At 41.1% G+C, this 25,041-nt stretch overlaps 1 protein-coding gene and 1 pseudogene across 1 annotated transcript in view; both read right to left on the bottom strand.

Annotated features, from left to right (window-relative positions):
* Window positions 1–5,642: 5,642 nt before the first annotated feature.
* Window positions 5,643–6,901, bottom strand: LOC102274739 (FUN14 domain-containing protein 1-like; annotated as a pseudogene).
* Window positions 6,902–8,792: 1,891 nt separating this feature from the next.
* Window positions 8,793–25,041, bottom strand: part of LOC102275589 (lysine-specific demethylase 4D) — a gene marked incomplete at its 3' end in the record, with an annotated part of 29,619 nt that continues 13,370 nt past the window's right edge. Inside the window, 4 exon segments of the mRNA XM_070383113.1 lie at window positions 8,793–9,262; window positions 9,265–9,291; window positions 9,294–9,338; window positions 9,341–10,211. Of these exon segments, the coding sequence (XP_070239214.1) occupies window positions 8,793–9,262; window positions 9,265–9,291; window positions 9,294–9,338; window positions 9,341–9,875 (1,077 nt within the window).

The following is a 25,041-nucleotide window of genomic DNA, read 5'->3' as shown; positions in this document are numbered from 1 at the left end:
GGCTGCAGTATAATCAGCAGTGGCTTCTCGGGGTCTTAGGTATGCTGTGGGTACCTGAGAGTATTAGGGAGTAACCTCTTCCCTATGCTTTATTCTGTAGCCAAAGGAAAGAGGGTGTTTCCCAGAGGAAGGCTCCTGAACCAAGTCCTGCCTCAGTCTGCAGCTCTGTGACTTTCTTTGGTTGGAGATGTAAGTGCCTGGGAGGCCTCCCTGGATTCACAGGCTTGAGTGCCTGGCAGTTTCTCAGCTCACTGTGCAAAAAGTGTCTTCACGGAAGTTTCAAAGCCAAACCTAAAGAAAATACAGAATATCTGAAGATGAGTAGATGACAAAAGGAACTGATTTAAAGCAAAATTTTATAGCAATCTTAATTTCAAATCTGAATTTAAGGGCAAAAATATACTTTGTAAACAGGAATGTAAATTGGTGCAGTTATGGTACATACTATGGAAAACTGTAGAGAGTTCTTTAAAATTTTATATAGAACTATTATATAATCCAGCAATCTCATTTCTGGGTATATATCCAAATGAAATAAAACAGAATATCAAAATAATATCTGCCCTTCTAGGTTCCTTGAGGCATTACTCACAATAGCCAAGATATGCAAACAACCATAGTGTGCATCCATGGTTAAATGAATACAGAAGATGTGATATAGATATTTGGTGGAATACTACTCAGTGATAAACAAGAATGAAATTTTTCCATTCATAATAGCATTGGTTGACATGGAGGGTGTTATTCCAAATGAAATAAGGCAGAGAAAGAAATAAAGTACAGATACCAATGTGCACATATAATAAGGATAATAACAAGCATTATCCTAACAGATACATCTGAAACATTCCAACTAAAGTACAATTATTAAATTGCATTCACAAACAGATTATTAGAAATATATGGATCAACTAAGTTTCTGAACACTGATTAGCATACAATATCTATAGATCCCATATACAAATTAACATCAATTATGAAGTGAAATAGTAAAAGGTTTCAATTCCTTTAATAACAAATAGATGCCTCCAAAGAAGAAGTCAAAATCATATGCATTTAATACTTGTACTTAAAATGCATAAAATGAGAATTTTACCAAGGGAAAAGTTGCTTTCTAATATAAAATGTCTTTTTCATCTTTGTATTTGAAAGGACAAACATCAAAAAAAAGTGCTTGCCTTCTGCTAATCTAAAACCTTAATTCCAAATGAGGAAACACTACAGCCCAGAAAATGGTTTCCTTGAAGAATTCAGCCTCTAAATAAAAAAGGTTGTGCTCAGAGTCTGGCTCCGTCTGTCCCACCTCGGTCTCAGCTCAGTCAGCACCACCCTAATTCTAATACCCTCAAATCCAATCAAAGTCTTTAATTTGATCCTACACATTTTTCAAGTTCCTTCTAATCGACTTACTCCTTACCCAATTCTAGAAACCATCTTATTTCCATTGGATCCCAGTTAACTAAATGAGGTGCTTTTTCCTGAAAATCTTTGTGATTTTTACCAAAAAAAAAATTAAGAAAAAAATTAGCTCCTTTTGTCAGAAAATAGTTTAATAATAAAAACACAAGGAAATGATATCCCAATGTATCTCTCTCTCTCACTCTCTCTCTATATATATGTATACAGTATATATACATATATAGTGACTTTAAAAAACTTGTAATAGAAAAAATACCTCTTTTGCTTACAAGCACAAATAGAAATAAAATGACATACCTCTGATCAACAAAATCCTGATTCCAATTGGAGCTATTCAAGGATTCAGAGAGACAGTGTTCTCTCAGCAGCTGGTCTCCAAATGCAGACCAATGTCCTGATGGCTCTGGCTTTATACCTAGGCAAAGGTATAATTTGATCAGGACCAATCAACAGTAATCATGGGATGAGGGCTCTGATTGGTCAACCCAGATAGTCTGTGCCCTTTTGATTTTTAAACCAATCAACAGATAACTGAGAGGTTGAAAATTATAAGAGTGGCACTTCCCTGGTGGCTTGGATGGTAAAGAATCTGCCTGCAGTGCGGGAGACTGGGGTTTGATCCCTGGGTTGGGAAGATCCCTTGGAGAAGGCAATGGCAACCCACTCCAGTATTCTTACCTGGGAAATCCCATGGACAGAGGAGCCTGGGGGGCTACAGTCCATAGGGTCGCAAAGAGCTGGACATGACTGAGTGAACACGACAAATTCATATCAGCTCACCATACCATCATGGTTATCCAGGCCTTTAAGACCTGTCTTGTATGTTCTTCTGTGTATTCTTTCCACTTCTTAATCTCTTCTGCTTCTATTAGGTCCTTACCGTTTCTGTCCTTTACTGTGCCCATCCTAGAAATTAATGAATGTTTCCTCTCTATCTCCAATTTTCTTAAAGAGATCTCTAGTTTTTCTGATTCTATTACTTTCCTCTGTTTCTTTACATTGTTTATTTAGGAAGACCTTCCTCTCTCTCTCTCCATGCTATTCTCTGGAACTCTGCATTCAGATGGGTGTATCTTCCCCTTTCTCCCTTGCCTTTCACTTCTCTTTCCTAGCTATATGTACAGCCTCCTCAGACAACCACTATGCCTTCTTGCATTTCTTTTTCTTTGGGATGGTTTTGGTCATTGCCTTTTGTACAGTGTTATGAACCTTCTTCCATAGTTCCTCAAGTACTCTGTCTACCAGATCTAATCCCTCAAAACTATTTGTCACCTCCACTGTATAATCATAAGGAAATTGATTTAGGTCATATTTAGGTGTATGGCCTAGGGTTTCCCTACTTCAATTTAACCCTGAATTTTGCAATAGGAGCTCATGATATGAGCTACAGTCAGATCCAGGTCTTGTTTTTACTAATGATATAGGGCTTCTTCATCTTTGGCTGCAACGAATATTATCTCATTTCGGTATTGACCATCTGATGATATCCGTGTGTACAGTCATCTCTTGGATTGTTAGAAAAGGATGTTTGCTATGACCAGCATGTGCTCTTGCCAAAACTGTTAGCCAATGCCCTGCTTCATTTTGTACTCCAAGGCCAAACTTGCCTATTATTCCAGCTATCTCTTAACTTCCCGCTTCTGCATTCCAATCTCTTATGATAAAAAGGACATCTATTTTTGGTGTTAGTTCTAGAAGGTCTTATAGGTCTTCATAGATCTGGTCAACTGAAGCTTCTTTAGCATTAGTGGTTGGGACATAGATTTGGATTACCGTGATATTGAATGGTTTGCCTTGGAAACAAACAGAGATCATTCTATCGTTTCTGAGATTGCACCCAAGTACTGCATTTTGGACTCTTCTGTTGACTATGAGGACTACTCCATTTTTTTCTAAGGGATTCTTGCCCACACTGGTAGATATAATGGTCATCTGAATTAAATTAGCACATTCCCATCCATTTTATATTGGATCATATGGTAGCTCTATTATTTTGGTTTTTTAAAAATACCTCCATACTGTTCTCCATAGTGGCTGCACCAATTTACATTTCCCCTCAAGGTGTAAAAAGGTTCCCTTTTATCCATACCCTCTGCAGCATTTATTTGTATACTTTTTGAGATGGCCATTCTGACAGGTGTGAGGTGATGTCATTGTGGTTTTGATTTGCATTTCTCTAATAATTAGCAGTGTTGAGAATCTTCATGTGCCTATTGGCTATTTGTATATTTTCTTTGGAGAAATGCCTACTTAGGACAAGAAGACTAATTTAGAAACCAGTTTATTGGTACCATAACCTGTATACTTAACACTGCTTGTCCTGATTGGGTAAGGAAAATTTTTCATTTTCTTTAAAAAAGCATAACACTTTTTTAAAAGATTTATTGATTTTACTTATTTATTTTTGCATGTGCTGGGTCTTCATTGCTGCACAAGCTTTTCTGGTAGTTGCGGCAAATGGGGGCTACTCTCTAGCTGTGGTGCCCAGGCTGCTCATCGGGTTGACTTCTCTTGTTGCTAAGTACAGGATCTAGGGCTCACGGGCTTCAGTCGTTGACATTCCATGGCCCTAGAGCACAGACTTAATAGTTGTGGCACACGGGTTCGGTTGCTCCAAGGCATGTGGGATCTTCCGGGATCAGAAATTGAACCCAAGTCTCCTGCATTATCAGGCAGACTCTTTACCACTGAGTCATCAGGAAGCCTGGGAAATATTTTAAGTATGCAAGTAACCGGTGAAAACATAAAAGTACAATGGCAGCAATATTTGCTGAAAACTGCTTTTGTTTCTTTTTCTTCCAATCCCTCAATTTTGTTATCCTAGGCTCTCTAGGACATCTATATGCCAGAGAGGAGACTGTGATATTCCTGAACTATAACAAGGAGAACTTCTGTTTGTAAAATGGAAAAGAGCAGTATGAGCCAGGCTACTGTCTTCATAGAGACTTTTCAGAGTTCTTTTATTTCTCTGCACTACCATACCCACAACTGACCTATATTAAAGGACCAAACCCCCCAACATCTCAGTCACTAAAAGTTACCCCCTGCTCAAATAAGATCTACTGTTATGGTCCAAGGGACCTCTAGGGCTGCTACCTGCCCAGTAATTCCCGTCAGCTTCCATCCTGTGGTCCCACCATCTCAGTACAGGACCTAATCATCTTTTCAGCCAAGCATTTCACTGCCATCCTCCACTGTGCCTGGAATCCCCAAGCTCAGTTTCTCAATCTCAATTTTCCACAGAATACGCTACCACAAATTTGCCTCGCTGCATGGTGACAGGAATGAGACGTGAGCTTTTGCCATTCCTCAATCAGAACTTCAAAGAAGGCTTACTTGTTCATGACTGTCCCCTTTTGTTTTACATGGTGCTTCAGATTCCAAAGTCTTCTGGAAATTCTGTGGGGGCAGAGCTGGAGGGAAGAGAGATGTGCTTTGTATCTCTGAAATGTTTCCTTCTGCATCCAGTTTTCAAAATTTATTCTGTTTGGCCACTTCTGTGCATTTTCAACACTAAGGCCTGAGTCAATAACCATCAACTCTCACCTGTTTGGGGACTTCTCTGGTGGCTCAGACAGTAAAGAACCCACCTGCAATGCAGCAGACATGAGTTCGATCCCTGGGTCAGGAAGATCCCCTGGAGAAGGGAATGGCAACCCACTCCAGTATTCTTGCCTGGAGAATTCCATAGACAGAGGAACCTCGTGGGCTCCAGTCCATGCAGTTGCAAAGAGTTGGACACGACTGAGCGACTAACTCTCACCTGTTTTAACTATTTCTCTTGTCCCCATGTGGTGCACAGAACAACGGATGTGGTTATTTAAATATGCAAATTGTATCATGTCAAGTGCTGGTGTTTTTTGCTTAATATCTTTAATAATTCTTATTAAAGATATTAAGCAAAAAAAACCCAGCACTTTCTATTATCTGTAAATCCTTCCACAAAATGTGTTACAGTTCTTCAGTTTACTGCAAACATATCTTTAAAAAATGTCAGCCCTACAGTTGAACCTATAATGCAAAGTTTTAATTATTGGCACTATACTAAAAAAGCACAATGGAAAACATTTTATTTAAATAAAATGAGGATAATATTTTACTGGGAATACATCCAACAATTCATTTTCCTCCATATCTACATCCAATAGTAGTGTTTTATAGGCAAATTTTAAACAAACACAAATTCTTAAAAAATAAGGAAAGCCATATTTTGCTCAGGATACTATTATCCACATACCATACAGGTTATTTTATAGCAGATACTAGTCTGCTAAATTTCAGATGGCAAAATGCTAAGCAGTGAGTTGGGTATTGTCCAGCTAGTGGTTTCTTGTCATCCTGGAGAATCTGTCAATGTGTAATGATGAGACCATCTTGTCACCACCACTTCTCTTCTCAGAGGTGACTTCACTGTGACACAACATTCATATTCTTAAGATGCAAGGCCTAGCAAAAAGCCTCCCACAAATCCACTGCATATCACAAATGTTCTGCTTGACAAATTCTGTTGCTTCTTCTATTATGTCATTGACTTCAGGTGCTACCTTATTTGCTCGGTTTTTAACCTGTCGTTTTGCTTTGTTTACATCTTTTCCCACTCTCTTCCAGTCGATCTGCACATAGCCACTGTGACTGGCAATCTGAAGGAGAAGAAAGCCACCGCCTACTGTTGTTGCTGCAAGTGTTCCAACTTTCTGGAACAAAAATCCGCACACTAGCCACTCACTCCACCCATTACAATCTGGGTGGCTACTGAGTATTTTTCTACCATAGGTCCGGAACTGTGGCCAAACACTCGATTCCACCAGTGATGTCTTCTGGCATACTCAGTTAAATCCAACACTTCATAAGAATCATCATCACTTTCATATTCTTGGGAGGGGGTTCGGTCACCATGATACCGCTGGTGGCCTGTACTGAGGCAGTCCCAACCCGCCCGCCTCTCGCCCCTCCTTTAAAAACTGCTCTAGCCCTCAAGTGCTGTTTTAAACTTCCAAAGCCTTCTCATTTCAAGTTGAATAAACTCAAATACTCATCATGAGCTACAAGGTCCTATATACCTTGCACCCTGTCTCTCCCCTTTCTATGCCCCAGACACAAAGGAGCTTCCTTTCTATCTCTGTAAAAACAACAACCCCAAGCTCTATGTTACATCTGTTACACTTGCTGTTTCTTCCAAGGAGAAATCAGCTCTGGACATCCCTTCTTGTCATTTGGGACAGGGAAAGACCTCCTGCTCTAGGAAGTATTTCCTGACCACTGGAACCAGACTACGCATTCTGCTGTCTCATCCCACCTTTCATTGCTTCATAGAACATATGCCCACTTGAAATTCTTGTTCATTTATGTGTGGATTCATTTGTTGGGATGTATCATGACTTAACCATGTGAAATAGACTCACAACATCGAGAAGACAGTGGAGAGCAGGCACTCTTCGTCCCATGTTGGCTCATATCTCCCAGGTGATTTCCACCAAGTCATCCTTAAGATATGGCTGCAGACCAAATCCCCCAACCCAGCCAGTCAGCCAGAACCCAACAATCAACCCCCAACTCATTCATCAACACCACACAATGCAATAAGCTCATAAAAATAAGTTTTGCTTTAAATGTTTTGATATAACTATTCAGAAAAGTGCATAAAAGCATTCAGCTCAGTTCAGTTCAGTTCAGTCACTCAGTCGTGTCCGACTCTGCAACCCCATGAATCGCAGCACGCCAGGCTTCCCTGTCCATCACCAACTCCCGGAGTTCACTCAGACTCACGTCCATCAAGTCAGCGATGCCATCCAGCATTACCACCTCTCAAATGACTGAATGAACAATCCCAGAAATCAAGTCAGATGTTAACTTTCTGGTTGCCTTTAATATAGTTGCAAACAAATACTGGAAAATAACACTTTTTCAATACATTAAAGACTCAGAAATATTATATATTATTATCTGAGCCTCTACTGACCTAATTGGTCAAAAGAGCTTTGTGTGGCAGAACCAAGGGATGGGTGAAAAGGAAGTAGGAGGAAGAACAGGAGAAAAGTTGGAGAGTATTCAAAACTCAGGATTCTTCAGAAGCTATGCAGTATCCAGAGTTGGCCCACAGGATGGGATCTGAGGTAGATCGGCTCTGGTGACCTCAGCAGGACCTAGTTCACAGGGTCACTAGAGTGTCCAGTGGATGAAGCTTCAGCTGGTGACACAGGAGTTAGCAGTGTCTGAAGATTCCAGGTTCTGGGAGAAAGAACAAACACTGGAGAATTGGGTAAGCACCATGGACCCAGCACTTCCAGGGGCAACACAGGAGGGACCCTCATGCAAGACTGCACATGTGCTCAGTTGCTTTGGTCATGTCCAACTCTTTGCAACCCTATGGATCCTAGCCCACCAGGCTCCTCCATGCATGGGATTATTCAGGCAAGAATACTGGAGTGGATTGCTACGCCCTCCCCCAAGGAATCTTCCCTACCTAGGAATCAAACCCATGTCTCCAGGGTCTCCTATGTTGGTAAGTGGGTTCTGTGTCACTGTTGCTGCTGCTGCTAAGTCGCTTCAGTCGTGTCCGACTCTGTGCAATCCCACGGATGGCAGCCCACCAGGCTCCCCCGTCCCTGGGATTCTCCAGGCGAGAACACTGGAGTGGGTTGCCATTTCCTTCTCCAATGCGTGAAAGGAAAAGTGAAAGTGAAGTCTCTCAGTCGTGCCCTACTCTTAGTGACCCCATGGACTGCCGCCTACCAGGCTCCTCCGTCCATGGGATTTTCCAGGCAAGAGTACTGGAGTGGGGGTGCCATTGCCTTCTTCACCAGCCACCTGGAAAGCCCCCATGCAAGATTAATGACCTGAAAATACCCAAGCCTCTGAAATGTCAATGTGACCACTCTTGAGGATCCTCCACACCCAAGAGCAGTGGGGTACAAAGGCTGGGTTATGGGACAGGGCCACAGTCATACCTGCAGGCCTAGAGTCCAGGGATCGTTGGGGCAGGATTGTCTATCCGTCCCTCTGCAGACAGGGGTTGAGCCTTGGGGTCCTGAGCCTTGCGGTCTAAGGCAAGGCCCCTCTTAGCTCCAATGGGGGCAGTCAGCTCTTGAGTGCTTTTTTCCTGAGGGCGACGACGAGAACCACATCTGCCAACTGGGTGGAGGCACGACGCCACCGACGGACCTGGCAACAGCGGAGGGGTCTGGCTGGGCTTCCGTGAGCTGCTGCCGGCGACAGCGTCAAACTGGGAAGCCGAGCAGGAACCCCGGGCAGGCAAGGGTCGCAGGGACACGGCCCGCACAGGGGCTCTTGGGTCAGTGCCCTCGCTTGAGGACACGGGCTGACGCAGGCGGGCGGTGCGGCGAGGCGGGAAGTACTTGGGGGCCCAGCGTCTGCACCTCCTTCCAGGCTCTCAGCTCCTGGCCGCCCGGCGCCGCGGGCTCGGCGTGGTTCACCACCGCCCGGTCCTGCCCGCGCTTCCACAGCTCATAGCGCTCGGGCTGCAGGATGCGCACGAAGGCGTCCATGGAGAAGGCCACCTGCGCCTCGCCGCAGCTGCACTGCGAGGCCACTTTGCCATAATCGATCCAGCGCGGGGTGGCGAAATTGATGGCCTCGGCGCAGTTGAAGCCGTGGTTGAAGCCCGAGTGGTAGCCGTAGGGGAAGGTCACCATGAACTCGCCCGCCTCCTGCGTGACTCGACCGAAGGGGATGCCATTGTCCCGGAGCACCGTGGGCGAGATGAGCGCCGCCTTGTGGCGCAGGAAGGCCTCGCAGCCCCTCGAGCTGCCCGGGAAGAGCGCGCTGGCCAGGCGTTCCAGGCGCCGGCCGTGCTCGGGTGGCACCGCGTACCAGGTCTTAGGCTCCCGAAGTGCAGGAAGTTGATGCTATAAGGTCCATGTCCTCCGTGTGCCAGGCGAAGGCGGTCTTCCACATGCCGAGTACAGGTAGGGGGTGTTGACGCCCTCGATGACCACCCCGCACTCCTGCTCCAGCAGGTCCTGGATGGTCCCCAGGCGTCCCAGGTTCCACTGCTTCGTGTTTTCATCAAATAAAGAGCCACTGATGTCCGCGCCGTATACTGGGGACTCAAAGAGGCGGGTTTTCCAATATTTTCGCTCCAATTCCTCAAAATCGGAGTAGAATGGAGTCTGGTATTTTTCAGTATTTGCTAAGTGGCGGTACTCTGCCACGGTCATGGCTTTCTTCTTTTTGTGGTATTGAGTAAACACACCTGCCCGCCCAGAGACCACCTGCTGGAGCGGAGCGGTTATTAAGATGTCATTGATATCGTCGTAGGTCTGTCTGGCTTTCCATTCCTTGGGTGGAACTATCTTAGCCAAGCCTGCTCGGTGGGCCCCTTGCGATTCTATGTAAGCAATGTATTTATCAAAATCAGTAAACTCTTCTTTGGTTGGATGAAATATCATTATGCTACAACTTGGGTTCTGAGCACAACTGGGCTTCATAGCTTCCATTAATAAGAAACAAACTGCCAAGTTTTTCTGTATATTCTGGATATGTGAGGATGCTGGAAAATGTTACTTTTTCAAAAACGGTTTGAAGATCTGTGAGTCAGAAGGAATGCCCAGTGGACTTTAATACAACGAGCTGATGGTACTGCTCAGGCCTGCTGCTTCTCCAGGGGAATCCAGTCTGGACAGAAGCTTTGATCAGGACTAATGGCTGAGCCTGCAAGTCTATGATGTTCCTCAGTTGACCTTTAGCTCTGTCCTCTTGAGGTATATTGAATTACCCAGTCTTGGACAGATATCTCAAATGTAGTGTCTTCAGGGTGGTATTGAAAACAAAACCTAAAAAAAATATATATATATATAATACAAAAAGGTTGAAAACTAATGTTTGGAAAATGTTAATAGAGAACTACAAATAAACTGTATCATCGAATATAATTGCATGCTCAAATAAAGGCTAAAATTTCACAAAACTGGCAATACAAGAAATGGTATTGATGTGGAACAATGGAAATTCTTATATTCTAGTAAGGAGAATGTAAATCATTACACTCACTTTGAAAAACAATTTGGACAGTACTATATTACTGAGTTTACCCTTTTGCTATGATTCAACTGTTACCACGTGCCTAGGATATGTGTATGCCTATGCACTGAAAGTCAAGTCCAAGAATGTTCAAAACAACATTATTTCTAGTAACTAAACACTGGAAAAGGTCAGTTTTCATTCCAATCCCAAAGAAAGGCAATGCCAAAGAATGCTCAAACTACTACACAATTGCACTCATCTCACACGCTAGTAAAGTAATGCTCAAAATTCTCCAAGCCAGGCTTCAGCAATATGTGAACCATGAACTTTCTGATGTTCAAGCTGGTTTTAGAAACGGCAGAGGAACCAGAAACCAAATTGCCAACATCAGCTGGATCATGGAAAAAGCAAGAGAGTTCCAGAAAAACATCTATTTCTGCTTTATTGACTATGCCAAAGCCTTTGACTGTGTGGATCACAGTAAACTGTGGAAAATTCTGAAAGAGATGGGGATACCAGACCACCTGACCTGCCTCTTGAGAAACCTATATGCAGGTCAGGAAGCAACAGTTAGAACTGGACATGGAACAACAGACTGGTTCTAAATAGGAAAAGGAGTACATCAAGGCTGTATATTGTCACCCTGCTTATTTAACTTATATGCAGAGTACATCATGAGAAATGCTGGGCTGGAAGAAGCACAAGCTGGAATCAAGATTGCCAGGAGAAATATCAATAAGCTCAGATATGCAGATGACACCACCCTTATGGCAGAAAGTGAAGAGGAACTAAAAAGCCTCTTGATGAAAGTAAAAGTGGAGAGTGCAAAAGTTGGCTTAAAACTCAACATTCAGAAAACGAAGATCATGGCATCTGGTCCCATCACTTCATGGGAAATAGATGGGGAAACAGTGGAAACAGTGTCAGACTTTATTTTGGGGGGCTCCAAAATCACTGCAGATGGTGACTGCAGCCATGAAATTAAAAGACGCTTACTCCTTGGAAGGAAAGTTATGACCAACCTAGACAGCATATTCAAAAGCAGAGACATTACTTTGCCAACAAAGGTCCATCTAGTCAAGGCTATGGTTTTTCCAGTGGTCATGTATGGATGTGAGAGTTGGACTGAAGAAAGCTGAGCGCTGAAGAATTGATGCTTTTGAGCTGTGGTGCTTGAGAAGACTCTTGAGAGTCCCTTGGACTGCAAGGAGGTCCAACCAGTCCATTCTAAAGGAGATCAGTCCTGGGTGTTCATTGGAAGGACTGATGCTAAAGCTGAAACTCCAGTACTTTGGCCACCTCATGGGAAGAGTTGACTCATTGGAAAAGACTCTGATGCTGGGAGGGATTGGGGGCAGGAGGAGAAGGGGATGACAGAGGATGAGATGGCTGGACAGCATCACCAACTCGATGGACATGAGTTTGAGTGAACTCCAGGAGTTGGTGATGGACAGGGAGGCCTGGTGTGCTGCAATTCATGGGGTCACAAAAAGTCGGACACGACTGAGCGACTGAACTGAACTGAACTGAAACACTGGAAACATCCCAAATGTCAATCAACAGTAGAATGGATAAACACGTGGTAGTATATCCATACAGTGTGATACAATACAGCAATGAAGATAAGACAAGAATTACTTGAAAATATAGGGATAATTCTATAAACATAAAACTAATTATCTAGGCTTAAAAGAATATCTATTCTATGCTTCCATTTATACGAAGATAAAAAGGAGGCAAAGTAATCTATGTTAGAAGTCATAATAGTGGCTACCTTTGTGAAAGAGAGAGGTTATGAGTGGAGTTATAAGGAAGTTTCTAGAGTAATATAAATATTCTGTTTGGAACATAGGTAAACACAGCCATCAGAATGGTTCATTGTCATAATTTTCACAGATTTCTGTGAACTAAATTTTCAAAAATTTACTTAAGTTAGTTAAATACATATATTTAAAAATAGAGTTTAGGGTGAAAAGCATTAAAGGAGTCAGAGATATATTATTATAACAAAAGGAAAAGGAAGAGTGATTGAAAGTAAATGAACTAAACATTCAATTTAAGAAGCTAAAAAGAGAAAAAAACTAAAAAGTATATTTAAAAATTTTTAAAAAGGAAAGAAGAATGAAAAAATAAAGAATAAAGATGACATTAATCAGCGATAACACATACAAAACAGAAAACTGATGACCAAAAATATTCTTTGAAGAAATTAATAAGAGCAAAAAACCATGGGAATAACTGAGCACGAGAAAAGGAAGAAGGGGACTTCCCTGGTGGTACAATGGATAAGAATCCACCTGTAAATGCAGGGGACACAGGTTCAATCCCTGGTCTGGGAAGACTGCACATGCCTCAGAACGACTAAGCCCATGCCCCACAGCTAGTGAGCCTGCCCACTTCAACAAGCGAAGCCCACGTGCCTAGAGCTGGCTCTCCACGACAGGAGCAGCCACTGCAAGGAGAAGCCGGCGCGCCGCAGCTGGAATGGAGCCCCAGTTCTCCGAGCCTAGAGAAAGCCTGCACGCAGCAACGAAGACCCAGAGCCACCAAAAAGAAAATAAATAATTTTTTTAAAAAGTAAGAAGGGAAAAATAAGTTACTAGGAATGAAATAGGGGCCAAAGCTAGTAACAGCAAAGAATTTTTTAAATCTCAAAAGAGAATATTAGGAGCAACATGACAGCAAAACTTTCCAAAGATAAGAGAGAAAAATAATTTTCTAGGGAGGAAACATATCCAAAATGGATCCAAGGAAAACAAGAAAGCTTCAATATCCCAGTATAAAGATCTGGTTCAAAGTATGACCCTTCAAAGTCCAGGAGACACATCATTTTATATGTGAATCTAGAAAATTTTCAAGAAACAGTTAACTCTTATTATTCAAGTTGTTTCAGAGTATAGAAAAAGGTGGAAAGCTATTCAGATGAGACTATTCTCATCTCTGAGAGCAAAATTAAATAAAGGACAATAGAAAATAAAACTATGGGCTATCTTTGTTTAAGCACTGATAAAAGCATAAAATGGAATATTATTCAATGAAATGCTGTAGCAATACAGTAAAATAATAATACATCATGACTAAATAGAATGCAAGAATGATTCAGCATTGGAAAATCTAATGGTATAATTCAGAATATTAACAAAGGGAATTAAACATATCATCATATTGTAGGTATCCAAAAAAAGGCATTTGATGAAATGCAACATCCATTCATGATTTTAAAATTCTTACTTGCAAAGCATCAAGGGAAACTTCTTTTGTAAGATAAAGAATTTTAATGTAAAAAAATAGCAAGGACCATTCTTCACAGTGAAACAAAAGTAACAGTCTCATTAAATTTAGAAGAAAATAAAAAGAATCAGCAAACTATTCATTAACTCAATTTCAAGTGCTCTCTCTGTTTCCTAATTCTCTTCAGTTCAGTTCAGTTGCTCAGTGGTATCCAACTGTTTGTGACCCCATGGACTGCAGCACACCAGGCCTCCCTGTCCATTGCCAACTCCTGGAGTTTACCCAAACTCATCTCCATTGAGTTGGTGATGCCATCCAACTATCTCATCTTCTGTTGTCCCCTTCTCCTCCTGCCCTCAATATCTCCCAGCATCAGGGTCTTTTCAAATGAATCAGTTCTTCACATAAGGTGGCCAAAGTCTTGGACTTTCAGCTTCAACATCAGTCCTTCCAATGAACACTCAGGACTGATCTCCTTTAGGATGGACTGGTTGGATCTCCTTGTAGTCCAAAGGACTCTCAAGAGTCTTCTCCAACACCCACACTTCAAAAGCATCAATTCTTCGGTGCTCAGCTTTCATTATAGTCCAACTCTCACATCCATACATGACTACTGGAAAAACCATAGCCTTGACTAGATGGACCTTTGTTGGCAAAGTAATGTCTCTGCTTTTTAATATGCCTAATCCTCTTATACTCCCCTAATTTCCACCCTCTAAATATTCTATGTCACCTTCCCTGTCCTCAAACTTCAGGCATACCTACTCCACTCCACTTAGAATCCTTGGAATGTCCTAAAAGTCCCTACATGATCTGGCCCATCATCACCTCCTGACCTTACCCCTTTCTCCCAGGAGATCAGCCCTGGGATTTCTTTGGAAGGAATGACGCTAAAGCTGCAACTCCAATACTTTGGCCACCTCATGCGAAGAGTTGACTCATTGGAAAAGACTCTGATGCTGGGAGGGATTGGGGGCAAGAGGAGAAGGGGACGACAGAGGATGAGATGGCTGGATGGCATCACTGACTTGATGGACGTGAGTCTGAGTGAACTACGGGAGTTGGTGATGGACAGGGAGGCCTGGCGTGCTGCGATTCATGGGGTCACAAAGAGTCGGACACGACTGAGCGACTGAACTGAAATGAACTGAACTGAACTGATGTAAGCATTAGTCTTCAGATATTGAGCATCCAAAGGAAACACTCTGATTTTGTAAGTGTAACTCTGTGCTCAAATCAAAACTCAGAATTTGCAGGTACAATGACGGTGATCCTTCCGTGCTCCAGACATATGCTTTCTCTATGGGTCTCAGATGGCTGCTTTTACTGTGAGACTGCTCCATGTTTCTTTGAGTTGGAGTCATAGTACTAGGTGAATATAGACCTTTTCATTTCAGATACTCTTCCATTTCACCCTTATTCATGGTATTCCCAAGTAACACAGAAATTCTTCATCTAAGGAAACTTGTCAGTTCTGACAATTGAAGAAGAATATTTTTATCAGAATAATTAGACTTAATGGATTTCTGGAAATTAGGAAGTCTTTAAAAAATAATTTCTCCAAGATTTCCAGGGGAGGGGGGGGCGGGGCGGGGGGTGTGTGTGTTTTAAACTGAGAAGGTGAGAAATGAAATTTAAAAATCCCTCTCACTGTGGCCACTGTCTAGATTGCTCACAATAATTTAAGGACAGCAGGAAAGCCTTCTTGTCTTTCATGTTGCATGCATATTTTCAAAGTTATTATTCCAGATGGGGACTGTTGACAAAATGCCTCAGGCATTAGCCACTGTTTCTGCTGACAGTCAATATCTAAATGATGTATTTAATAAATTTCTTCTCAAGTTATAATGTCTGCTAACCATTTATTGAAAATAATTATAACCATAATATTTGACAGCTCAGTAAATTCTATTTGATGGAGATAAGTGACTCAACTTTCCTCCTATTGTTGTACAGTAATTTTTTTACTTTTCCATAATTATTACTCATTTATAAATATCCTATATTTAAGTACTTAGATCAATATATAAAGTAAAATATCAGTTAAACAATATTCCTTGGATTAGATATTTAGAAATGGAATTACCACATTGCAAAGTTTAAATATTTTAAGATCCTTAACTCATATTGCCAAAATTTTCCAGAAAGATATCACTTTACATCCTTACTATTAACTTTGTTCTGAAAAAAATCTTTTAATAATTTGTAAGTGAAAAAGAGTAGCTCAAGTTGTAAATTATACTTCTTGGATTACTACTAAGATTGATTTTTTTTTCTTCAATGAATGTTAGCCATTTGGATTTTATCATATGCACTGGTTCATATCCTTCGCCCATTTTTCTCTAATATGCTTCTAGTGTTTTGTCTCATCTACTTATGTGAACATTTTACATATTATGTGAACATTTCACATATTTTACATAGTATATGAATATTTTACAAACTGCTCATATGAATATTTTACAAACTGCTCATATGAATATTTTACATATTAAACCTCTTGTTGAATCTAGTTATAGTTTTTTCCCAGTTTGCCATTTCTTAAATTTATATTGTTTTAAATGATTTTTGACATTCATTTCAGTCTTATTAAAAAGTTGAGTCTGTTTTTCCTATGTAATGCCTTTCACGGCTTTTAAGTTTAAAAAGTTATTTCCCCATCCAGAGGCAGATAAATATTGCCTTATGAGTTTTTTCCCTTTTGTATGTTAGTTCAGTTCAGTTCAGTCACTCAGTCATGTCCAACGCTTTGCAATCCCATGGACTGCAGCATGCCAGGCCTCCCTGTCCAACATCAACTCCTGGTACTTGCTCAAACTCAGGTCCATTGAGTCGGTGATGCCATCCAACTATCTCATCCTCTGTCGACCCCTACTCTCACCTTCAATCTTTCCCAGCATCAGGTCTTTTCCAATGAGTCAGTTCTTCACATCAGGTGGCCAAACGATTGGAGTTTCAGCTTCAGCATTAGTCCTTCCAATGAATTTTCAGGACTGATTTCCTTTAGGATAGACTGGTTGGATTTCCTTGCAGTCCAAGGGACTCTCAAGAGTCTTCTCCAACACCACAGTTCAAAAGCATCAATTCTTCAGTGCTCAGCTTTCTTTATAGTCCAACTGTCAGATCCATACATGACTACAGGAAAAACCATAGCTTTGACTAGATGGACCTTTGTTGGCAAAGTAATGTCTCTGCTTTTTAATATACTGTCTAGGTTGGTCATAACTTTTCCAAAAAGCAAACATCTTTGAATTTCATGGCTGCAGTCACCATCTGCAGTGATTTTGGAGCTCCCCAAAAATAAAGTCTGACACTGTTTCCACTGTTTCCCCATCTATTTCCCATGAAGTGACGGGACCAGATGCCATGATCTTCGTTTTCTGAATGTTGAGCTCTAAGCCAACTTTTTAACTCTCCTCTTTCACTTTCATCAAGAGGCTTTTTAGTTCCTCTTCACTTTCTGCCATAAGGGTGGTGTCATCATGTTATTGCTATTTCTCCTGGCAATCTTGATTCTAGCTTGTGCTTCCTCCAGCCCAGCGTCTCTCATGATGTACTCTGCATATAAGTTAAATAAGCAGGGTGACAATATACTCCTTTTCCTATTTGGAACCAGTCTGTTGTTCCATGTCCAGTTCTAACTTTTGCTTTCTGACCTGCATACAGGTTTCTCAAGAGGCAGGTCAGGTGGTATGGTATTCCTATCTCAAAGAATTTTCTAGAGTTTGTTGTGATCCACACAGTCAAAGGCTTTGGCATAGTCAATAAAGCTGAAGTAGATGTTTTTCTGGGACTCTGTTGCTTTTTTGATAATCCAGCAGATGTTGGCAATTTGATCTTTGGTTGCTCTGCCTTTTCTAAAACCAGCTTGAAACATCTGGAAGTTCATGATTCACGTACTGTTGAAGCCTCGCTTGGAGAATTTTGAGCATTTCTTTACTCTTGTGTGAGATGAGTGCAATAGTTTGAACATTCTTTGGCATTGCCTTTCTTTGGGCTTGGAATTAAAACTGACCTTTTCCAGTCCTGTGGCCACTGCTGAGTTTTTCAGATTTGCTGGCATATTGAGTGCAGCACTTTCACAGCATCATCTTTTAGGATTTGAAATAGCTCAACTTGAATGCCATCACCTCCACTAGCTTTGTTCGTAGTGATGCTTTCTAAGGCCCACTTGACTTCACATTCCAGGATGTCTTGTTCTAGGCTGGTGATCACACCATCATGATTATCTGGGTCATGAAGATCTTTTTTGTATAGTTCTTCTGTGTATTCTTGCCACCTCTTCTTAATATCTTCTGCTTCGGTTAGGTCCATACCATTTCTGTTCTTTATTGTGTTCATCTTTGCATGAAATGTTCCCTTAGTATCTCTAATTTTCTTGAAGAGATCTCTAGACTTTCTCATTCTGTTGTTTTCCTCTATTTCTTTGCACTGATCACTGAGGAAGGCTTTCTCATCTCTTCTTGCTATTCTTTGGAACTCTGCATTCAAATGGGTATATCTTTCCTCTTCTTCTTTGCCTTTCACTTCTCTTCTATTTACAGCTATTTGCAAGGCCTCTTCAGACAACCATTTTGCCTTTTTGCACTTCTTTTCCTTGGGGATAGTCTTGATCCCTGTCTCCTGTAAAATGTCACGAACCCCTATCCATAGTTCTTCAGGCACTCTATCAGATCTCATCCCTTAAATCTATTTCCCACTTCCACTGTATAATCATAAGGGATTTGATTTAGGTCATATTTGCATGGTCTAATGGTTTTCCCTACTTTCTTCAGTTTAAGTCTGAATTTGGCAATAAATAGTCCAGTCTGTGCCACAGTCAGCTCCCAGTCTTGTTTTTGCTGATTGTATAGAACTTCTCCATCTTTGGCTGCAAAGAATATAATTAGTCTGATTTCGGTATTGACCATCTGGTAATGTCCATGTATAGAGTCTTCTCTTGTGTTGTTGGAAGAGGGTGTTTGCTATGACCAGTATGTTCTCTTGGCACAACTCCATTAGTCTTTGCCCTGCTTCATTCTGAACTCCAAGGCCAAATTTGCCTGTTGCTCCAGGTATCTCTTGAGTTCCTACTTTTGCATTCCAGTCCCCTGTAATGAAAAAGACATCTTTTTTGGGTGTTAGTTCTAGAAGGTCTTGTAGGTCTTCATAGAATGATTCAACTTCAGCTTCTTCAGCATAACTGGTCAGGGCATAGACTTGGATTACTGTGATATTGATTGGTTTGCCTTGGAAACCAACAGAGATCATTCTGTCATTTTTGAGATTGCATCTAAATACTGCATTTCGGACTCTTTCGTTGACTACGAGGGCTACTCCATTTCTGATTTTAACTATGCCTTTAATACTAACGGCTTTTGTTTCTTTCTTTTTAACTTTTTATTGTTTTGTGAGTATGACATGAGGAGTAAGGGAGTTGCAAATATGATTCCTTGTCTTAGTTCACTGTATTTTCCTTTTTCCCTCTTAGTTTACAGAAGCTGTTATTTGTTCCAGTGTTCTAAAATCTTTTCCATCTCAAAATTCAGGTTCTTTAGTTTTAGAAAAACTTTTTAGTTGCCTCTTTGACAATTTCCTGTACTTATTCCCTCTGTACATTAACACCTGTATTTGGATACCAGACCTCATGGATTCAACCTCTAATTCTTATGTCTTTTCTTCTTTCAATTTTCTCTTTATCACTATATTCTGAAATTTTTTCTCATCTTTATCTTCCAAACCTACTTCTACTGTCTTTTTCATATCTTTTATCAATTTTTTAATTTTCAACAGTTCGTCTCTGCTCCCTTAGCTCTTTTCTGTGTATATAGCTTCCTTACCCCCACTGTCCCCATGATCCTGTTCTTGTTTCATGGCTACACTTATTTAATCTCTCAGTTCAGTTCTGTCGCTCAATCATGAACAACTCTTTGTGACCCCATGGACCACAGCATGCCAGGCTTCCCTGTACTTCACCATCTCCTGGAGTTTGCCCAGACTCATATCCATTGTGTCGGTGATGCCATCCAACCATTTCATCCTCTGTCATCCCCTTCTCCTCCTGCCCTCAATCTTTCCCAGCATCAGGGTCATTTCAAATGAGTCAGTTCTTTGCATCAGTTGGCCAAAATATTGGAGTTTCAGCTTCAGTACTAGTCTTTCCAATGAATATTCAGGATTGATTTTCTTTAGGATTGACTGGTTTGATCTCCTTGCTTTCCAAGGGACTCTCGAGATTCTTCTCTAATACCACAGTTCAAAGGATCAATTCTTCGGCACTCAGCTTTCTTTATGGTCCAGCTCTCATATCCATACAAGACTATTGGAAAAAACCATAGCTTTGACTTGACAGACCTTTGCTGGCAAAGCAATGTCTCTACTTTTTAATATGCTGTCTAGGTTTATCATAGCTTTTCTTCCAAGGAACAAGCATCTTTTAATTTCATGACTGCATTCACCATCTGCTGTGATTTTTGAGCCCAAGAAAATTAAATCTGTCACTGTTTCCATTTTTACCCCAACTATTTGCCATGAAGTGATGGGACCAGATGCCATGATCTTCATTTTTTGAATGTTGAGTTTAAGCCAGCTTTTTCACTCTACTCTTTCACTTTCATCAAGAGGATCTTTATTTCCTCCTCTCTTTCTGCCATAATGGTGGTATCATCTGCATATCTGAAGTGATTGATATTTCTCCTGGTAATCTTGATTCTGGCTTGTGCTTCATCCAGCCCGGCATTTCGCGTCATGTACTCTGCATATAAGCTTAATAAGCAGGGTGACAATATACAGTCTTGACATACTGCTTTCCCAATTTTGAACCAGTCTGTTGTTCCATCTCCCATTCTGTTGCTTCTTGACCTGCATACAGGTTTCTCAGGAGGCAGGTAAGGTAGTTTGATATTCCCATTGTGATCCATACCATCAAAGGCTTTATAGCATAGTGAATGAAGCAGAAGTACATGTTTTTCTGGAATTCTGTTGTTTTTTCTATGATCCAATGGATGTTGGCAATTTGATCTCTGCTTCCTCTCCCTTTCTAAATCCAGCTTGAACATCTGGAAGTTTTCAGTTCATGTACTGTTGAAGCCTGACTTGGAGAATTTTGAGCATTACTTCGTCTCTCAGAAAATACTAAAATGTCATTGGCTTTTGGAGGTACTTTCCCCTCCTGCATAGTCTGGTTCTTTGAAACTTCTTTTTCTGTTTGTTTTGGCTTCTTTCAGGTTCAAGGCTTTCCTCAAATGTCTAGTGATCCTTAGTAATAAGCTCAAATATAAGGGTATGTATGGCACAGGGAACTTATTAGAAGCTCTGGGTGTGTGGATGGTTTTGGTGACTTATACTTCCCCTTATGGTGATCTGGCTGGGCTGTTTCCTGACTGAAGCTCTGATGCTGGTATCTCTACAACTGGTGATACTCAACAGTAAAGAACCTTCTAATCTTCCACCTGAGAGGACAGGCCTGGTTTCCCCACCACACAGAAAATGGGTCCTGAATTTTCTAATATTCAACTGCAAAGGTTCAGTAAATCAACCTGTTTCCCCTTTGACAGCCATACTCCCAGTGGTTCCCCCAAATCCCCAGTCCAGAGAACATCCTTTTCAGCCACTCTAGACAATGAAGCTTAGTGTTCTGTCAGGGTGAGATGGCAGTTTACTCTGCTGCCCAGAGTGGGAGGGGCGGAATGTTAATTGCAAAATCTTAACTGCTTCTGAGACAGACTTCCAACAGATCCTCCTTAGCCCCATTTTAACTGTCACATCCAGAGGTACCTGGTGCCTTTGAGGTTCTTAGAGGCAACTGAGCTGCTTCTGGACTTTCACTGCCAATTTAGGATTCAGCTTTCCAGGGTTTGACAAATCAGTTTCTACCTGTCCTTCTGTTTTCAAATTTTGCTTCTGTATTATCTCCTTTACCATTTTCTTTGTATATTATTTATATATGTATACAAACATATATATAATTTTAGTTTTTAGTTTCAGCTGTGCCAGCCCTTCCGTGCTGCATGGGCTCGTTCACTGTGGAAAGCAGGGCTTGCTTCCTGGTTGCGGTGTGCAGGCTTCTCATTGCAGCGGCTTCTCTTGTTGTGGGTTCCCGGGTAAGCAGGTATCAGTAATTGTGGCGTAAGGCCTTATAGTTGCTCCGAGGCCATACGGGATCTTCCCAGACCAGGGATAAACCCATGTCTCCTGCATTGGCAGGCAGATTCCTTACCACTGAGCCACCAGGTAAGCCCTGTTTATTACTTCTTAAAACAAAGATCATGTTATTGTCACTCCAGTGGAGTTTTGGAGGGAACAAAGTAAATGTTTTTAAAGCACCATCTTTATCTCGTTTTCCCAACTGTCTCTCCCAATAGTTCCTAAAACTAACTCCCAGCTTCAAATATACGCACTTTGGCTCTCGCCTTTCTTCTCTCAATGCAATGCTTAAGTCACTCAGTCGTGTCTTACTCTTTGCCAACCTATGGACTGTGGCCCATCAGACTCCTCTGTCCATGGGATTCTCCAGGCAAGAATACTGGAGGGGGTTGCCATTCCTTCCTTCAGCGGATCTTCCCAACCCAGGGATCAAACGCAAGTCTCCCACATTGTAAGTGGATTCTGTCTGAGCCACCAGGGGAGCCCCACTTTCTTCTCTCACTGTTATCTAAATTATGATCTCTGCCTTCCAGACAAGTCTCCTCCTTGAAGGATCCTTCTGAGTGTGTGCTCATAACTTCAACTGCCAGGCTCCTCTGTCCATGGGATTCTCCAAACAAGAATACTGGAGTGGGTTGCCATGTCCTTCTCCAGGGGATCTTCCTGACCCAGGGATTGAACCGGTGTCTTTTGTCTCCTGAATTGGCAGGTGGGTTCTTTAACCACTAGTGCCACCTGGGATGCTCCAAACCTGCAAACCCTAGGTGTTGGTAAAGGCTGTCCTCTACACTCCATGAGCACTGTTTGCCTGCACCATTTATTTGGTGCTTAAACTGTTGTCGTGGGAACTCTCCAGACTGTTTTACTTGAAGCTAGCTTGTACCTTCAATGGGCACGTAAGTAATAAATCCCTTCTATGAGATGTGCTTGCTTCTTTCTCTGAGATACCTGCATGTTTCTGCTCCACAAGCTTCAACATTCTGTTCTTGAGAAGTTGTGTGGAAAAGAAAAGATGAAAAGGTACCTTTTACTGGACCCTTTTAATCTCAAATGCCAATATTTGATGTGGGCTCCCTAGTAAGGAACATCCAGGAGTGTGGACATAAAGGAGAATGACACATGATGGGAAGTCAGGCATGAACAGTGTGGCTCAAATACTGATCCAGTCAAACAGCAGAAATTAAATCATGACAAAGACAATGACTTGGCCTTTAAATCAGCAACTTAAATGTCTTGTAATGATTTCATTGTGACATGTGATAAATTGAGCATGGGAATATTAACCTCAGAAACTTCTCTCTTTACTTTGCTCTTACATGGATGCTGTGGCAATCACAGCAGTATCTGGCAGTCAGGCAGAAGTCTTCTTGAACTCGTATCTTCATGACACAGCCACTCAAATTTTAATTCTAACACAGGCCTCTTTGAATTGTCAATAAATTTTTAATATATTTCTTGAGCAGTATATAATCCTAATTCTTGCAATTCTCCCAGAGATTCCATAAAAACACTGAAAAACAAACTAAACCCAAAACAGAACCAACCTCTTTTGCCTAAAGGTAAATTCTCTAGGCAATAAAGAACCCTGACAAATACACTTCCTATCCCTCATTCCCACTCCTCAAAGGCTTACTCTTACATATTTTAGCTGCTTCTGGTATTTTGTATATCCAGTATTTCTAGACTTTGCAATTTTAGATACTGTAGACATAAACTATAAAAAACATGGATCTAGTTCTCTTTTGCTCCATCCCACCACACACAGACTTCCCCTACTCCATCCTCCCATATATAATTGGTTATAACTATTAACCAATATTTTGGTTAAGTCTAGTCTGAAGTTTTGCCACACAATCTTAGATACAGCCGAATCATGTAGTGTACCATGATTGCACTGCCTTTCATGTACGAAACGTTATCCTATAGTTAATTAATGCTTTATTTCATTTGCCTAGTTTTATACATATTAAATCATCCCCAAATTAATTCCCAGTAGTGTAAATCTCTTCTAAATACATAAAACACTTCAGGTACCAAATCTAATTTCTCTTTTCAGAAATATTCTTCCTGGAGCCCTCCATATGCTTACTTGAATCTGGACTGGTTAGTCTTTAGGCTGTTGCACAGACTATATCCTGGGGTTTCTAGTCACTGAAATTCTGGGTGTTCTTTTTCTCTATTATGTTAGATCCTCTAATCTAGCCACCACCCCCCCGCCCCTGCCCCAACACACATCTCAATCTTCTTTCCTGGTTTATTTTCTTGGGTTGGTGGAGTATCCATCAGGAGTGTCCTTGGAAGCATCATTAGACATTATGAAGTAGCTCACAGAATCTCCAGGAGGACCAGAGAATAGGGTTTGGTGACTGTGTACCCAGGAACAACACCCAAATTATCCAACCATCTATATATTCTATACCTTCTCTGGTCAAAGACCCTGAGCAAGGGACATCACCGGCTAAAACCTATGCCACTGCTGCCTCTGAAAGCTCAGTCTTCACCATCCTCCTCCAGGGACACATCTTGTGCAAAACTGACTTCCACACATTTCTTCAAATTGAGCGCTTCCACGGAAATGTCTGATTGGAAGAGCTAAGGTCATGTGCTTATGTCTTTGCTATAACAGATACTGGATATGTGACTTACCACTTGGCAAGGCGGGGGTTATAATGTACGAATTTCCTCAGATACAAAACAGAATTCTAACGTTACTGGCCACAAATATAACAACTGTCTACCAGAATCTGCATGTCTGAAAATGTCTGTGCTCTACCTTTTTCTTTCAAGATTCTGGAGACAATGTTCCATTGAATTGCAGCTTCTAGAAATCCAAAACCAATCTACTTTCTGATGCTTTTTGTGTAACCTATCTTCCTTGAACACTTTGATGATTATTTCTTTGCTCCTTGTTTTCTGAGATTTCATCAAAATATGGTTCTTTTTTTTTGCCAGTTATTGTGTTAGATCTTCTGATGTAAATTCTTCATTGCTGAGAATTTTCTTATTCCATCTTTATTTCTTTCCACTATATTTTCAGTTTTATCTCTCTGGAAATATAATTTGTTTGATATGAGACCTCCTGGGATGATCCTCTAATTTTCTTATTTTTCTCTTGTTTTTCATCTTTGTTCTTTTATTTTCCAAGCCTTCTAGCAATTATTTTTAATTTTCAGAAATTCTTTTGGTTCTCTGAATTCCTTTTATATATCCAATATTTTTCATGGCTGCAGATTTTTCTGTCTCTTTTGAAATATTAATAGGGTTTTTTTTTTTTTTAAGTTTCAT

The sequence above is a fragment of the Bos mutus genome, chromosome 15 (genome assembly GCF_027580195.1).
Source record: "Bos mutus isolate GX-2022 chromosome 15, NWIPB_WYAK_1.1, whole genome shotgun sequence".
In the NCBI taxonomy this organism is placed as follows: Eukaryota; Metazoa; Chordata; class Mammalia; order Artiodactyla; family Bovidae; genus Bos; species Bos mutus.
Note: the sequence above shows the minus strand (reverse complement) of the source record. Positions and strands in the feature narration are given on the sequence as shown.